At 47.4% G+C, this 17,528-nt stretch overlaps 2 protein-coding genes across 2 annotated transcripts; one reads left to right on the forward strand and one right to left on the reverse strand.

Annotated features, from left to right (window-relative positions):
- Window positions 1–2,139: 2,139 nt before the first annotated feature.
- LOC119212535 (transcription factor Sox-8-like) lies at window positions 2,140–6,197 on the reverse strand. The gene is made up of 3 exons (XM_037463039.2): window positions 5,018–6,197; window positions 4,014–4,294; window positions 2,140–3,926 (listed from the first exon to the last, which is right to left on the reverse strand). The coding sequence occupies exons 1-3, from the start codon at window positions 5,425–5,427 to the stop codon at window positions 3,202–3,204; spliced, it is 1,416 nt and encodes a 471-aa protein (XP_037318936.2). The 5' UTR covers window positions 5,428–6,197; the 3' UTR covers window positions 2,140–3,201.
- Window positions 6,198–6,275: 78 nt separating this feature from the next.
- On the forward strand, window positions 6,276–16,193 carry lmf1 (lipase maturation factor 1). The gene is made up of 11 exons (XM_037463038.2): window positions 6,276–6,517; window positions 7,334–7,643; window positions 8,211–8,221; window positions 8,511–8,659; window positions 11,223–11,288; window positions 12,412–12,579; window positions 12,685–12,865; window positions 14,472–14,625; window positions 14,747–14,930; window positions 15,033–15,145; window positions 15,729–16,193. The coding sequence occupies exons 1-11, from the start codon at window positions 6,316–6,318 to the stop codon at window positions 15,922–15,924; spliced, it is 1,734 nt and encodes a 577-aa protein (XP_037318935.2). The 5' UTR covers window positions 6,276–6,315; the 3' UTR covers window positions 15,925–16,193.
- Window positions 16,194–17,528: the final 1,335 nt, after the last annotated feature.

The raw sequence follows: 17,528 nt of genomic DNA on the forward strand, positions 1-17,528 counted from the left end.
TGCCATGTGGACCCCCCCCCCCCCCTCCATGTAATCTAATGTAATTATGTAATCTAGAGTCATTTCACTGGTCGCGTAACGATTGTCAATTGATTGAATGTACAGTTTTGATGACAGTGGCGTTATGTGTGTGTGTGTGTGTGTGTGTGTGTGTGTGTGCGTGCGTGCGTGTGTGTGTGTGTGGGTGGAATGGTGATGTTTTCCGTTGAGGACCCTATGACGTTTTTGAACCTCTGGCACTGAGACCCTGTTAAACCTGAAATCTACAAAGTGCTGTTAAACAACAAATATGCATTAAACACACACACACACACACACAAGCTCCGAGTGCAGGGGGCCGATCTGCACCCGGGCGGGGTTCTTCAACGACCTCAGTCTGACAGCTGTTCTCTTATTTATTCGTACCGTCGACAGTTACCGCTGCTTTAGAGGATTGTGATTTATACAACACTTTGACTCTACAACTGTTTTTTTTTGGGGGGGGGGGGGGGGGGGTTTGCATTGTGCATCTTGTTTTAAAGACACGTGGTTGTGTTGACGCTTGGATCACAGTGGCAGGTTGTCTCATCGTGAACATGAATACAGATGAATCTGAAATGAAGCGGCATCTATTGTTTTCATTTTTCTGCCGAGCGCGTCACTTTTACTGAGCAAATATGATGCTTGTCAAACTCTCATTATTCAGGTTATTCAGATCTAATTTTCATATCTTCGGCCCTTGAGTTCATTTGGCTCAACACCCGAGTTTAAATAATTAAAAAAAATCCTTTAAACCGGATGCTGAAAGTCTAGTTTCGTCCATTTTTCCAGGATTCTCTGACGTTTCCTTTAATCGGGAGCTCGCTCATCGGACAATGTTGATAGAGACAGGTGACAGGATTATTTTGGCATGTTGGTCCGGTCAGAGGGTGTCTGCAATAAATCATTGAGTGCGACGATGGCGCTGCTACAACATTGTCACACGAGCAATAAAAATAAATGCATATTTAAATCGACGCAGCAAAACCCGGCGGGGTCATCTGTCTGAGGATGACCCCGAGGAGATGAGGAGATGAGGAGCAGGTCTGCTAAGACCATTCCTCTCTGAAGCCAGCGGGTTCTAGTCTAATTCTCCAGTAAGTCACCTTTCAAGGAACAATAGGCTCATCAGGCTTCGGTTGATTAATTACTATTACTACATGATAACAAGTTAAACTGTTCAGTTTTAGAAAAGACAAAGCAAAGCTGAGGAGCTCGTTGCTCCAGGTGCTCCAGGTGCTGCGCGCCGTGTTCACTTACTTCCTGTCCCCGTAGATGGCGCCCATCAGTCACCTTGCTAAAGGAGAACTGGCCCGGGGGCTGTACATGTCGCCCGATGATCTCGCCACGCTGACACTAACCTTCCACATGCTGGCTTCCTGGGCACACCCCCCCCCCCCCCCACTGAACTCTGGGGTAAAAAAAAAAAAAAAAAAACTCAATGTGGCCTCTGTCTGGCCCCTCGTTGTTGCCGTTGGCGAGCCAGGTCGTCGCGGTGGGAGCCGCTTGGACAGTGAGCCACTGAGCTGACGCAGGCCGGCGGGAAGTGGTTCAAATTCGGCTCAGCGGCCACCTTGTTTGTGCTGAAGATAATATTAAGAGCAGCTAAAAATGCTGCTTCGATTTTTTTCTTCTTTTATTTCTGGGATTCCTATGTTTTGAACCTTTTGGGGACTACACGTTACTGTGGTGTTAACCGGTGTGACCCCTGAGGATCGGATTTTAAAACCCATTTAAAGTCAGGCGGGATTTGTGCGTACAAGTACACTCCTTTTTCCCATGTGTCATAAATCAAGTGAGCATTTCTGCGCTACAATGCGTGAAAAAACCCCAATCCAGCTGTCCCGTCCATCAGGGCCCTGCTCCCGACACCCCCCCCCCACCCCCCCGATCCGGGGCCCGGGACTGTGAAATCGTCTAATCTCCGCACAGGAAACGCAGCGGGAGCAGCTGCTGGCTTGGAAAGCAACTGGAGAGAGGGACGTGTCAGCAGCAGGAGCGAGAACATCTGATCTGAGACGTCCGCTGTCCGCCCGAGTGCCGTCCACTCGCATTCCTTCGTTTTAGCGCCGTGTAATGTGGAGATCGACACGTTTTTTTTTACGATACGACATGCAAAGCACGTGGTCCCAGTACGGGACATGGTGGTCCCGTAGTTACAGAAGTGGTACATTATTGATCATATGATACCTATTAGATAAGGTTTGAGGGATTGTACTATTTAAACTCCAAAGAGGATTTAGAAAGCCCAAATTGATAAATCCGGCCCCCAGAAATAACACCCCACATTTTTTTTTTGGTGAATGGATTGATATGTGATCTTAAAGCGGCTATAACCTCATTTATGTAATTGAATGTATCAAATGACAACGTGAACACAAAGTAAAGGGGTCCTTGTAGGATTCAACCTGTCAATGGCAGCTCAAACCTTTGTATTCAGTGAGCAGACATGCCAGTGCTATCAATCTTTCCATTGAAATCTTGGCACAAAAAGCATATATACAGTGTTTTGCAGAGTTTAAAACCGTTACAATCACTTTCTTTAATCAGATTATTTAGAAGGAGAAACCATCTCTCGGCTTGGATGCGGTTTGGAAATCCTCACAGAACAATGCAGACCCTTCATATAATTCTGCCCCCCGAAAAAGGGAAAAAAAAACAAGAAACTCCTTTGGATTCAGTAGACTGAAAGTAACACTTTTGAGTCTGAACCCCATCAATGTGAAGGTGAAGGTAAAGAAATACTGTGTTTTTTCCGTGGAAAAGAAAATGTTATTTGACGTGAAACGGCCCGTCTTGAATAGGTGCTGCTCACATAGCGAAATCTCATTAGTGGGGAGTTCGAGTGGAATCTTTTCATGTCCAGTGCAGGTTTGAGCTTCACGTCCCGTAGACCGTGTGTCCTTTTCACTCACAAAAAAAGAGAAACCTTTCATAATCTCATCCTTTTCTTTCCATGGAAATGATCAAATGTAACTACTTCTATCGACGGAGAATGTGAGACTCTGGGCCAACAGATATCAGCGGATTCCTTCAGAAATCCACATTCAAAACCTCCGGAATGAACTATTCTAAGTCGTTAGAATCTCTCAAAAGTCATTAAAGCTGGCTACTGCTTGAGAAGTCACTAATGGATTTTTTCCTTTTGGGTTCTTTGGGGGGGGTGCTGTAGTTTCCTCTTCTTCAAGGCCGGCTCAGTGGCGTGTAGGTGGGCTGCTGCTCCCAGCCGGGGGGAGGGCTGTGTGGAGGTGGCGCCAAGGTCAGGCTGTTGATAAGAGGTGTGGAGTAAGGCCTGCGAGATGAGTGGAAGTACGGGTACTGGTACAGGCTGCCAGGGTACCCGGAGAAGGCGCCGTACATAGCGGAGCTCTGGAGGTCGCTGTAGTCGGCCTGGCCGGCGGAGGACGGGGGGGGGGAGGTGGAGGAGCCGAGGGACAAGTACTTGGGCGGCGGCGGCGGCGAAGTGGAGGAGGAGGAGGAGGAGGAGGAGCTGCTGCAGTGACCCGGGCTCATCTGCTCGGTTTTAATCTGAAGTTTGTCACGACCGGACGAGGACGCCGGCGTCCCAGTGGGACCCGCGCCCTTGGCCGTCCAAGCGGGGGCGCCGGGGCAGTGAGAGTGGATGGCGGGCGGCAGCGGGAGGGAGCCGTGGGGGTTGCCGTCTGGCGGGGTCAAAAGGGCCGGGCCGTGGCTGTTGGGGGGGAGGTACTGGTCGAACTCGTGGACGTCGAATCCGCCGATGGCGGCGATGACGTCGGTGCTGAGCTCGGAGATGTCCACGTTGCTGAAGTCAATGTTGTGGCGCCCAACGGGGGGGGCGGAGCCGGCGCTGCTGTCCCCGTGTTTGCTCCCCGCGTGGGGGTCGGTTTTAGGGGTCGTGGGAGGCGTCGGAGGTCCGTGAGACTGACCTGGGAACCAAAAGCAATCAATATTTTCATACTCAAGCAATTCCATCATTATAAGTGGAAACACAGGCACCTAAAGCGTTATCTAACCTGTCCTGTCTGGGTGGTAATGATGGTGCACTTCCCCCATGTTGGCCAGCCTGCCCCCTCCTGGTTCTGTCTTATACAAGCCCTGCTGCAGCTGCTGCTGCTGCTGCTGCTGGGCCGCTCCGGGTCTACAGTCCCCCTGCAGGTCGGTTCTAGGGGCCGTGGGCTTGGTGGCCTTGCGTCTCCGCGGCTGGTACTTGTAGTCCGGATAGTCTTTCTTGTGCTGCATCCTCAACCTCTCTGCCTCCTCAACGAAGGGACGCTTCTCGGTTTCAGAGAGGAGTCTGAGGAAGAAGGTCAGGGGTCATTGGATCAGGGGGCACTTTGAAACAGCAGCGAGAGCATAGAACACAGTACACATGTTGCCATGTTCTGTGTTCACTGTGTGGAATTCTCAAAAGGAGTGTCTTAATGTCTTATTACCTTTTGACATTTTGTGCTATTTACTCCTCCATAATTCATCCTTTAGAGTTACTTTACAGACCATGAAATAACACACAACACGTGTGTTGAGATAATAAGGTTGATGTTTTGTTGTAGTTTAAACCACCCATAAAAATAGAAAAATATTACGTACATATTAATGCAACAATAATGCTAATGCAAACATATATGATATATTTGTATATATATTATTTATGTGTATATTTCGTTTATTTGATAAAGTATATAACCAGTATGAGTACTGTTACTTTTGATACACTGAGCTAATAATTCGCAAATTCAGATATTTTATTGCACAAGCTTTTTATTGAAGTTGTTCGAAAATGTCAGTCAATTAGCAGCTTCATTTTCAATGCTTAATAACTTAACCAGCACCTTTACTTTGTACATCCAATTTTATCAGGAGTCAAGGTCCGCCAAAAAGGTAAAATTCCCATTTGGGATGATAAAAAAGAAACTGGGGGACGAACCAGGATTCATCAGTGGTGCTCTTCGAACGGGATGAAATACAATGGCCCTTTGGTCAAAGCTGAGACTTGAGATGTTGTAGATGTTGTACCCACCGCCACAGTTTGCCCAGCGTCTTGCTGAGCTCGGCGTTGTGCAGGTGAGGATACTGGTCCGCCAGCTTCCTCCGCGCCGCTTGCGCCCACACCATGAACGCGTTCATGGGCCGTTTCACCCGAGGTTTGCTCTTCAGCCCTCTCTCCCCTTGAGAGTGCACCGGCACCAGAGACCAGTCGTAGCCCTTCAGCACATGGGACACCGCGTCGCGGATACACGCGGGGAAGCGCTCGGACTCCACGCTGCCCTCCGTTTTGGGCGCGACCCCGAGGTGGCGCGCTGCCTCCCGCGCGACGGACCCCGCTGGAGAGGTCGGGGACGCCAGGTCGGCCCCACGCTGGGACACGGAGCTGTCGCTGCCCGATGGACTGCACGGATGGTCTGTGAAGGACATGCTCTCGTCTGTCATTGCTGGCGGGTAAAACGTTGCTCGGTGGCTCGACTCCCGAGGAACTCTCCGAGTGCGTAAATGCGCACGGCTCCGCCGGAGCTCCCGGTTCACCCGCGAAATTACGTAATATCCCAAATGTCTTGTCTTGAACTTTTCCCTTCTGCGTGCTCTGCCACAACCGGGAAAACTTTGACCAGTTTAGATTTTCCTTTTAGTACTTGTTTTACTAGTCCACTTGCATCTCTCCGCCCCTCGCGTCCTATTGGCTTTTGCAACATTTTACAACCACAGTTCCTCCTATTTTGTAAGAATGGAGCAGGCAGTTGCATTGCAACTTTAAAACAACATTGCATGGTGGTTCTGATAGCAACTCGACCCGGGTTGTATTTTTTTGTCCACATTCAAAGAGAGAAATTATTATTTTTGCTTACGTTTCCATTGTAAGGACAACATTTTTAGGGATATCTAAATACATAAAATATAAATTAAATACATCATTCTTCCAGACAAATAATAGGCCTTTATAGTGAGTATGAATCATTTTTATGCACAAGATTGGCGCAAAGTATATTGTACATTGTTAGATACATTGTCAGACACCAGATACTGCAACAGTATGAATGTGTAGTGTTACCTCCATCTTGAGAAAGAATGACATTACAATGCTGCTTAATATTACTTTAAATAAGTTATTTATTTGTAAAATATACAAAAAAAGAGGAAGCCCCAACATGTTTTTCCATTTTTATTACCTTACTTTATAGTTACTTTATTCAGTAACCTTTTAAAGTCAAACAATAATAAAAATAATACTATTAATAATAATGTTATTTTATTAATAATATAATTATTTTAAAGAAGAACTTCCGTGTCCCTTTAGTCACGTGACCATGCGGCCCCGTCAACATGGCAGCCACCGCTGACAGTTGGGAGAGCTCGGTGCGGAGGAGACGCGTTGACGGCAGAAAGACGCAGTCAGAGTGTGCCGACAGCAGCGAGGAGCATGGAGCCGAGGACCCGCAGGAAAAAACGGCACCTCGGACGTTACGGACCGGGACTCACTGGCTCACTCGCATCGTGCTGCTGCGCTCCGTCGCCTTTATTTACCGTAAGCACGGTGTAGCGCTGCTGGTGAGGCGTTCACTGGCAGCGGGTCCTTTTCTGCTAACGGATATGTCGTTGTTTTATTCATAGCTAGTTAACTGGTTAAGTTAGTTGGTTAGCGTAGTTAGTTAACTTAGTTAGCTTGCTCGTATTGTCCCTTGTGCTGATGTTTAAATATCAGATGACTATATTCATTTGAAGATTTAACGCGACTCTTTACAATCTGTTTTCACCCCCTTAGGTCGGAGTTATGTTAGCTATCACCTGACCCACTGCTCTGTAATTCTACAAATAATTCATTTAAAACGTCCCAAAACATCTCTGAATGGGTTTGACATGTTGGGGACACTCTGTTACAAGTGGTCATTTAGATAGTGATGGAAGTGTTGATTTTGTTTTGCCATTAAACATACTTTTCAGTTGTTTCTGTAAAGTAGTAAAACATCGGTGCAGAAATCCTGCATTTTATTGAAATGAAATGGTGTGAAGATGTTGTCCACCTCCTCATCAGGGGCATTCCGGTGCTCCCGTGGGCAGCTAGAGATGCAAATCCCTCCATGGTTTCCAAGATTTGTCCACCCATTCAAAGGGACCAGGGATCCCTCAACAATATATCTGACCAAGATCGCAAGAATGCAAGATCGTTAGTCAGAATGATGGCATTGTCTACAAATCACATCTCATTGTCTCATTATTTGACCCTCCTCTGACCTCAGATTTCCCTCAATACAGGACAGGTGCATGCATGAATTAAATGATTCACTTACTTGTTTGTGTCCCCCCCCCCCCCCCCCCCCCTCCGGCTGTTTTCTCTCTACAGTTGTGGCTTTCAGTGTCGCGTACAACCAAAACAAGCAGCTGATAGGCGAGCGAGGCTTAATGCCCTGCAAGAGCTACCTCAACAGCGTGAAGCGCTATGTGGGCGGGCGGATAGGCATGGCCGCCTTCGCCTACACGCCGTCCATCCTCTGGCTCCTGGACTGGAGCGACATGGATGCCAACCTGGACGGCATTGCGCTGGTGGGGATGGCGCTCTCTGCATTCGTCCTGGTGACGGGAATGGCCAACATGGTTGTCATGGTTACTCTGTGGGTGCTCTACCACTCCCTGGTCAGCGTGGGACAGCTGTGGTGAGTTTGATAAACGAGGATTAACAAGAACTCTCTATACGTACAATTTACCCCATTTAATGTCCCTGATATTGTGATTATGATTTACAATTCATACACTAACAAGCATTAATTAAACAGTTTTTTTTCTCTTTTTCTGGCCTGCAACTCTGCTGTCCTCAATATTTTTTGCGTCTTCACTGCCAGATGTGGAAAAATGCATTTTACTGCTTGTCCCCAAAGTGGGCAAAATATAAATAAATGAATACAAATAATCTTCAGTTTTGTCAACTTAAGTTAATTTCCCCGCCACTCCATTCTAACACTTAGTTTGTTGGATCAAGGAATGCATCACAAGTGTTCATTTATACCAGACACTCTGACCATAATTATATTGCATGTGACCACCCTTATTTGTCAAAGTCTGCTGCCCACATTGAGGCCTAGTCCTATCGAAAAGCAGTATGATAAGTTGCTTTAATTGCTGTATATAAATGTGAATATTAGAGAGGACTGTTTATTTATTAGTTAAAAAAATGTCATTTAATATTGCTGTGTCCTTTTTGTTTTGTTTTCTCCTCTCACTAGGTACTCCTTCGGTAAGTGAGCTTTGCGGTTTTTAAGCTTAACGCCGATTACGGACTGCCCCATTTCGTCTTCCTCATCTAATAGAAGTTCTGAAATTAAGGGGAAGTATTTACCTGAGTGTTAAAAAGTCCTGCCTACCGTTGTTTATCACAAAGTCAACCTGTTTACTGTAGCAGCCACCCATAGCCCCACAAAATATGTGTTCTGTGTGCAGCTAATATCATCAAGCATCATTTCCTCCCCTGTGACAAATGTCTTTGTTTACAAGACCTTAACTTAACGTATTGTTTACTTTTCCAGGTTGGGAGAGTCAGCTGCTGGAGACGGGCTTTCTAGCCATTTTCCTGTGTCCGCTGTGGACTCTGTCCCAGGTCCCCCGCCGCTGTCCCCCCTCCCTCGTCTCCATCTGGACTTTCAGATGGCTCATCGTCCGCATCATGCTGGGAGCTGTGAGTAACAGTTAGCAATTACATGCACAGGTTTGCTGCACGGACATAATGGTATTCCACTCAAAGGAGGCATGTACTACACACACACACACACACACACACACACACACACACACACACACACACACACACACACACACACACACACACACACACACACACACACACACACACACACACACACACACACACACACACACACACACACACACACACACACACACACACACACACACACACACACACACACACACACACACACACACACACACACACACACACACACACACACACGAACGAGTATCCAACATGGAGAAATAAAGCAACAGTTTAATTCCTTTGGGTACTTCAGTGTTTGTGCTCCTGACTTTGGAACGTTTCTTTTGGAGCAGTCCTTTGCTATAAAACACTGCCAGCATTTAGGAATCCAACCCAAATATATGCGCGGCTAAACAACATGTCTGGTTGTTTGACAGTTTCCATGGTGAATTTTAGACCACCGACTCTGTTTGATCTGCCAATCACTGCAGTCGCCACACATCCAGCAGGGTTTTTTCCTACGAGAACCACTGAAATACAAGGGGAACCAACCTGTTTGATTCTAGAACCTGATCTTATTTTTAATTTTAGTAATAGAGTTAGAAAGCCGTCCTCTTTAATCCCCTCGTCTGCATTTACTAATATCTGTTGAACATTATACTTTGTTTTTCACCAGTTCTGCTTGTGTTAAATAATGGTTGATCTCCATTGACAGCATCAGAATTCACCCTGATATTTTAGATCACCCAGTAAAGTTTCTGCCCAATTGGATCCGAACGTTACATTTAAGAAATAATCTAGATCTGGCAATCTCACGTTGAGATTAAAACGCTTATTTGTAATAATGGCAAACCCGACTGCAACCTTCCTAGAAACAGCTTATCCCATCTACAAATCCACTCCAGATCACAGGATGATTGGTTGGGGGAGGGGGGGGGGGGGGGGGACGAGGGGACGAGATGGAGCTGAGCCTTGGTCACAGTGAATGAGCAGCTCAGCAGCGTGAAGTACAGCGCAGCCCCTCACTGTTTGATCCGCCCTGGTCTCAGTCGGGGGGTCACCAACCATCCGTCAGCATCGCACAGTCTCTGCCTGTGAGGACAACATGGCTCCGCGCACAATTCAAAGGACCCCCCCCCCCCCCCCCCCTCGCAGGAAACGGGAGGTAGATGGCGTGTATGAGCACACCCATCAGGTCCGTTGAGTTTTTTTTTAAGTGGCTCTATGAAATGTCACAAATTGTCCCACTCTAGTTTTTTTGATCTCTAATCTGTGAAGGGATGCTCCTTCTTTGCCCACATCCGGGGGTACTGGTTGTCATGGTGCCATCTGTCACGTGGATATTTTGTAACAGCATTTCCATTTGTAACTAACGTAAGCACTGAATCAGCTCAACTGCGGAAATAAACCTGAGGGAGTTGCTGTGGGAAAGTGTCCCATTGGTATTAAAGGAATTCAATGGTCCCGTTCCCTTGGTTACCTTTTGATAATAAGCCGCTAACGTAGATAAATCCCCACCTCTAAGGAGGATTCATCAGTTCTTACACACACACTCACGCTGAGGGCATTGGTACAACATCATTTCATTATAAATTGCTTCTGGATTTTCCTTCCCGAAGTCTGCTTTTAACTGGAGGACGAACTCGAGCTCTTTACCTCACTTGTTTTGAAAGGCCAAAGTTCCCTTTTTAGCCAAAGTGCAATTCAATTCTTACCGTGACTTATTGGTACGTCATGCTGATGCCTGTCACGGCCTCTTTTAGTGCTACACATTGAGAATTCACCTTTCTATCCTTCTTTTAGCCACCGGTTCACATGTATTTAGATGCATGTAGGTTTTTGATACTCTCTCCATTAAATCTCAACGTTCTTCCTGTTAAATCGACATCACTGTCTCTGGTCCGGACTCCTGTCAGGTCAGAGACCCGTCATCTTGCAACCGTTGACATTTCAGGGTCTCATGACCGAATTGGATTACCAGCAGCATCTATTGCAACAAGCCAGCAGCTGCAGTCAACAGCGACGCTCACAATCAAGAGAGAAATGTCCTGGCTTGTGTAAATCTGGTTAGAGAAGTTAGCAGACGATTTATTCTGCATTCCATGCGGCCGGCTCATGTGTCAATATTGACAGTCTGGTGCCCTGGATGGCTTTATTTGGTTCACTTGGTGAAAAACAAGCTCGGTACCAGGGATACATTCAGTATTTTCCAAAGTATGGGAGCAATTTTTGTGTGTGTGTGTGTGTGTCCATTTTGCTTTTCACATTTGGTCTTAAGTCACCTGTCCTCTTTGTATTGAGCTTTCTACAAAGGGCCATGCATAGTTGGGAATGAAGTGGCAGAGGTCAATGCATTCATAGCACCAGCACCAGCTGGGCGAGGTTGAATCCTAATCCTTTGCGTAAGAAAGGGATTCTAGTGGAAGCAATGCGATCTTCTGATAGGTTGGTAATGGTTGCTTATTTGACGTGATTTGCAACAGGACTCGTGAACCGTAAACCGTGTGTTTTCTGTCTTTTTCAGGGTCTCATAAAAATCCGAGGCGACAAATGCTGGAGGGATCTCACCTGCATGGACTACCACTACGAGGTGCGTGCACACTATTACAGGGAACAACATTATATTTGACTGTATATTAACTACTGTAGGTGTTTGCAACTATTTCATGGTTCAATTTGAATTGACTGAGCCTGTTTTAGGAGTGAAGTTGGGAGGTGTCCACTGAGAACTTGTGCTCAGGGTGCTGGTTGTTACGCAACCAGGAACTTTCCCCGGGATTTCACTCCTAACCTGACCCCCGGGCGTATTTTGATGGGATGGCCGAGTAGTGTATCCACTGTACTCTGAAAATGGCGGCGGTGTGGGGGGGGGCGCGCGATTGTTCTGATTGCGCCGCCGACAGGTGTACAGAAACGTTGTCGCCTGCATGTCGTCTTTCATTCTGGACGCGTTCCATGCCGGGTCGTTTTTTTTTCCTCTGACCTGCTCCAACTGTCAACGGCCAAGGGGGCGAGGCAGATTTACACACACACACACACACACACACGGCGCCGGAAGCCTCTGGCGCCATTAACCCCCTTCTGACCACACTGCTCTCATTCAGAACGCCTCCTGCACACGCGCGTGTGTGCTCCGGTACAGGCGGCGTTTTGTTTGTTGTACTGCAGCCAGGTGGGGGGGGGGAGGGAGGAGGAGGGGGTTGTTTGGTCATCTGAGGTTGATGGCTCCTTGCGCCCCCCTCCCCCCTTCCCCCCTCCCCCCCCAACCTTCATTTATTTTTCTTCCATTCCAGAAAAAACAACAAGAGTGTAGACTAGCGCTCCAGTGTCTTGTTTTCTTTCCCTCACCACCTATTTCTGTGCTGCATTTATTTTCACCAGCTCACCTGAAACTAATTGCATGTCCAGCTATTACACCTCTCACACACACACACACACACACACACACACACACTCAATCATACCTACACACTGCACAGCTCTGTGTGAGTGTTTTGAGGTCGATGTTGCCTTCATTTAAATAAAGTCCCACCTTTTATTGACGGATGGAAATGTTTCCTCTTTCACTGCGACTACATGCGGCAAAGTGAAGCTCAGAGAGTCTCCGTTATTAGAAGAAGTCTAAAAAAAATAAAAATAATAATTCATCGCTCAAAGGACGTGATGTTAACAAAAAACCGCCCATTCAGATCTGTGTTTTTTGTGTCTCCCAGACGCAGCCAGTTCCCAACCCCATGTCCTACTACATGCATCGCTCGCCCTGGTGGTTCCACCGCCTGGAGACGCTCTCCAACCACCTCGTCGAGCTCATCTTCCCGTTCTTCACCTTCTTGGGCCGGCGGATGCGCACGTTCAACGGAGCCACCCAGATCCTGTTCCAGGCAAGCGCCCCTCGTGCCTGAAACCCGTCGACTCCAGCTGATTTTAGCATGACTGAAAGTAGGTCTGTGCTTTTGTTGTAATGTCTCCCGTGTGTGTGTGTCCAGGTGGTTCTGATAGTGAGTGGGAACCTCAGTTTCCTCAACTGGCTGACCATCGTTCCCAGCCTGGCCTGTTTTGATGACGCGTCGCTGGCCTTCTTGTTTTCCTCTCGCGGTGGAGCCAAGGAGGCGGCGCTCCAGATCCAGAACGAGGAGTCAGCCGGACGCACGGACAAACCCACCAAAGGTATTTTCAAAAAACTCTGAAGCCTGAGTGGCCGAATGAAGGGATAGCTCGGGGGGGGGTAGTGTGTTACCTGCAGTGCATGCCGGTCATCAACCTCCCACCAGCACGGAAATTGAGCCCTGTATTATTGCAGGAAAACATAATCAAACAACCGAAAAATCGACATAAATGGTTGTTAATGATATCTCCACAGCGGTACCTTGCCATCTGACAGCAGATATCCATGCTCTGTCATCACTAGAGCCTCTAGACTCCTCCGACAATAACAGTGATTTTGCTGCTCTGTGGCTGCATCCAGTGTTTTTAAACGGTTTAATTAGGTCAAATTCAGCAAAGTCACACGAGGACACAAACCAACTGACCGATCACCAGGAGGAACTGACCGGCAAGGAGGGAAAGCTGTGTAAAAGGTGGCTGGACTTCATTGTTCTGCCCCCTGTCTACTGCACTACAGGGCTGCCCCCCCCCCAAGCTGGTACTCCGGTCAGTTTGGATAAGTGTCGATACAACACTACATGAGAAAATCTGATTCCATAGACTCCCCAACGAGAAGGGGCCATGTGACCTGGTATGAACGTTCATTCACTCTTGAAACATGGCGTCTTCCATATTGTCAGACCTGGCAGCTATAGGGGGAATATTTTATTGCCATTCGGGAGGTAAGATAAGATCTGTTTGTTACTGTCACGTGACCCCAGATTCAGAAATCAACTCAATGGCATACGTAAAAAGGGTCCAGAGGCTCTTGTTCTCTTGTAGAGCACGTTGGTATTGATGCTAATCTGTAAATCATCCATTTTTACAATACTGACGCTTTAAAATGTGTAAAAAAGAAAATCGCTAATTGATCTGATAGGACCCATGAGTGTCTTTGCTCCATTGTAGGGCACGAATATAAAATGGGCTTCTATCTGGAGCGCAAGCGTTCCACCATTTAGTGAAAGGGTTTTAGTTTGATTATGTATGTATTTATTTAACATGCTTAGACCGACTGGTGGAACCACTTCCACCCGTACACACACTGCAGGAGCGGCCAGTAAAATCAACGTGCATTTTCGTACTGTCACTTCAATATTTGTTTCGTTCAGCGAAAGAAACATAAACAATACTCATTATAAACTGAAAATGTAATGCGAAATTCACTGACCGCTCCTACAAGAAGTCGAAAATAGTTTCTCCTTCCGCCTTAAAAAATAAAACACACCTGGCTTTATACAGGTGACATTTAAATAGTAACGCCCCCTGACGTCACCATCACGTCATCACAGGTATTTCAGCCATACATCGACAAAAAGGCGGGTTCATTATGCACAATGGAAGTTAATGGAATGGCTTCTACACACACACACACACACACACACACAGCCACCAGCCAGACAAAAACAAATACGTCACCTTGGTGTCAGCTGTAATTGCTGTTTTTGTGGAAACACAAGATGCCATATTTCCCAAAACGTTGAACAAGGAAACAAAATGCTGTTCCACATTCTAAAGGTAAAAGAAGACCTGCAGCACCTGTGACAGGCTGAAGATCATACATACAATTCCACTCTTTGTATGTGTGCACAATGTGTGTGTGTGTGCTGACGTAATGTTTGCATTGCAGGTATGTTGATGCGCCGGGCAGTGAACATTTCTCTGGGCCTCCTGATTGGCTGCCTGAGCGTTCCCGTGGTGATGAACCTGCTCAGTTCCAGGCAGGTGATGAACACCTCTTTCGACCCGCTGCGCATCGTCAACACCTACGGGGCCTTTGGCAGGTACAGCAGCTGAGACCACGTCTCACTGGGAGGCCTTAAGATGTGCTCAGAATGCTCTTGAAAGGAACGGAAAGTTGACCTCAACTCCCCCCCCCCCCCCCCCCCCCTGACCTCTGTCCAGCATTACCAAGGAGCGTACCGAGGTGATTTTCCAGGGCACGCTGAGCCGGGATCCCAAGGACCCGCAGGCGCTGTGGGAGGAGTACCAGTTCCTGTGTAAGCCGGGGGACCCCCACCGAAGGCCCTGCCTCATCTCACCGTACCACTACCGGCTGGACTGGCTCATGTGGTTTGCTGCCTTCCAGGTGAGAGACATGGTGCAATAAAACAAGGGGGCGTGTGGTAGAGTCTGTCTGCACCTTTGTCTGATTTCCGCCACCTTTTTAACGTGTCGCGTTCCCCCACAGACCTACGAGCAGAGCGAGTGGGTGATCCACATAGCGGGGCGTCTGCTGTCCAACGACAGCGCCGTCCTCTCGCTGCTCGACCACAACCCCTTCCAGGGCGGGGAGACTCCCAGGTAAAGATCCCCCCCCCCCCCCCCCACCACCCCCTTTTTAGGAGCACGAGGCACTCTACAACGATTAATGATCTGGTTAAATGTTGGCTGGAATCAAGTGACAAACCCACGAGCACTCACTCTGTGCTCCGGGGACAGCAATGGAGACAAAGTCATCTGTGAGGACAATAGTTTCAAATATAATAATAAGCAGAAAGTTTGGTTGAAGTCCTTTTCTCGACTGTGCCATGATCCTTTTCCAAAAGTTTTACCAGGTTAAAAAAGAACTTTTTTCTATATCTGTGAAAACATTGTATAATTGGGGCATTTCGCTGTGGTTGTGGGACTTATTTTGTCCACAAGAGGCCGTAGTGCACCACTGTTCACAGAGTCAGAATCAGAATAAATGGCCATTTCCTTATTTCAATTAAAAAAAACTTGCCTCAACACTTATGTTTGTAGATTTATCTACCGTCCAAAGCGGTAAACGGATATGGCTGCAAGCATATCAGGTCCAAAACTGCTCACCATGACAAAGAGGCTGATTCTGGGCTTTTATGATCAGATGCACACACTTCCTCCTCCTCCTCCTCTTCCTCCTCAGGTGGGTTCGAGGGGAACATTTTGTGTACAAGTTCAGCCAGCCGGGCAGCGCCAGCGCCGCTCAGGGGAAGTGGTGGCTGAGGAAACGCATCGGGGCCTACTTCCCCCCCGTGGACCTGGAAGGACTGCGGGGCTACTTCAAGTCCCGGAGCTGGCCCCACCCACACATAGCGGGGAGCGGGCGCCAGGCGCCGTGACGCCCGACTGAGAGAAAGAGGTCAGGTCCGCTTCGGAGCGATGCGGAACACGGCTTCACAGGACCAAGGATGCCGCCATGGTGCTTTTTTTTTTTTTTTTTTTTTTTTACAGAGAACTGCTTCATAAACACTGATGTACTCTGAAGCGATGTGATGCTTCTTCTTGTGTCTCACAACACAATGTCTGTTTTCATATTTCGATGACGCAGAATAAAAAAAAAGACGAGATCTTTTCTTGAATGAAAGGAACGTTCTTTTGATGGAACGTCCCAGTCGTCCACTTTCTTCTCACCTTCTCACCATCTAATCAATCATCGACTCAAGTAATATTTTCTTGAAACACAGCAGGTGTGTATATTTGTCAAAAAGATCAATTAAATTAGGACTTGAGAAATTAGATATGTATTAACTTGTCAACAACTTGATATGAAGAAAAAAAAATGTGTACAAAACGTTGAGCCGATCTACCCATATCGTCCTCATTAGCATGACGTAGCAATAGTAGGCGGCCACTAGATGGTGCTGTTGTCCAGATAATTCACGCTACGTGGGCACGCTACGTGCTTCACATGTGCATCCAAATTCTTTCCTAAAGTTGGAGTTGGGTCGCGTGTCCATTCCAGTAGCAGCCTTACATCTTTGTCTGTGTATGCAAATTAAATGAAGCACAATTGTCTTCTTAATTCAACAAAACCTTCCCGGACCCTCGTCTGTCAAGCCGGTTTGGGGCTTTGAATTCTTCCCACCTAAAGAAGATGTTTATCGAAGCGTAGCCTCAATCGTGTCCATCTAGTTCAGTATGTGCGGTGCAGCTCAAATGTGGATGCTTCTACTTCCTGTCATGTGTCACATCATCCTCACAGTAGATTCACAATTACTTTGATGTTGTCGTTGCTCCACATAAAACCGCGTGCAGCAACAAACGTTTTTCTTGCCGTTTGACAAATGGTCACATGGCAAGTCCACGGACCGACGGGACGGGCGCCTGTCTCCTCCTGTGATGTAATGTGGAAACGTGTGGGCTGCGGCAGTGCTCAAAGACGGGTTAAGACCGAAAAAGGGTGGAGGTTTGAGATTTGATTTCCCCCCTTAGTGAGTAAATGAATCCCATCAGAAGCCTTCCAGACTACTCAACGATGGCTACTGGTTGGGCAGCTCTCAGGTGTGGAGGCTTCTAAGTAAAAGAGGGATGTTGCAGGATAGGAAGAGTCAGCAGGCCATCCCCCGTGTTCATGGTCACAGTGGATGCAGAACCAGGACAGGTTATTAGAGCACACGCCCCTCTGTATGCTGCTCTGGGTTTGGTTTATAGCCAGAAAACGCCGTCCGGGCGGACAGCGCCCACCTTCTCCATCACGGTCACGTCTGAGGGCATCTCAAGCATCAAGCTTGTTTACTACCTATGCTGAGCTCTACATTTCTTATTGAGGATTTAGAACATTTCACATCCGACCAGGATTCACCCTATAGTGCCACAGCTAGCGAACAAGGTGAAGGTTGGGATGCAGAACCGTGTGTGAAGCGTTGCTGGTAACAGATGCTACCTATTGATGTGAAGTCTGGAATTTGCCATGAGAGATGTTAATATGCAACAGCTGCGTGGG

The sequence above is a fragment of the Pungitius pungitius genome, chromosome 21, assembly GCF_949316345.1.
Source record: "Pungitius pungitius chromosome 21, fPunPun2.1, whole genome shotgun sequence".
NCBI lineage: Eukaryota > Metazoa > Chordata > Actinopteri > Perciformes > Gasterosteidae > Pungitius > Pungitius pungitius.

What these genes read in the sequence shown, in the direction of transcription:
- LOC119212535 (XM_037463039.2), bottom strand. Translation starts at nt 5,427, where the DNA reads ATGACAGACGAGAGCATGTCCTTCACAGACCATCCGTGCAGTCCATCG. An exon ending in ACGCTGGGCAAACTGTGGCG is followed by an intron (nt 4,295 to 5,017) that starts GTGGGTACAACA and finishes CTTCTTCCTCAG; the next exon opens with ACTCCTCTCTGAAACCGAGA. An exon ending in TTACCACCCAGACAGGACAG is followed by an intron (nt 3,927 to 4,013) that starts GTTAGATAACGC and finishes TTTGGTTCCCAG; the next exon opens with GTCAGTCTCACGGACCTCCG.
- lmf1 (XM_037463038.2), top strand. Translation starts at nt 6,316, where the DNA reads ATGGCAGCCACCGCTGACAGTTGGGAGAGCTCGGTGCGGAGGAGACGC. An exon ending in CACGGACAAACCCACCAAAG is followed by an intron (nt 12,866 to 14,471) that starts GTATTTTCAAAA and finishes TTTGCATTGCAG; the next exon opens with GTATGTTGATGCGCCGGGCA. An exon ending in ACCTACGGGGCCTTTGGCAG is followed by an intron (nt 14,626 to 14,746) that starts GTACAGCAGCTG and finishes ACCTCTGTCCAG; the next exon opens with CATTACCAAGGAGCGTACCG.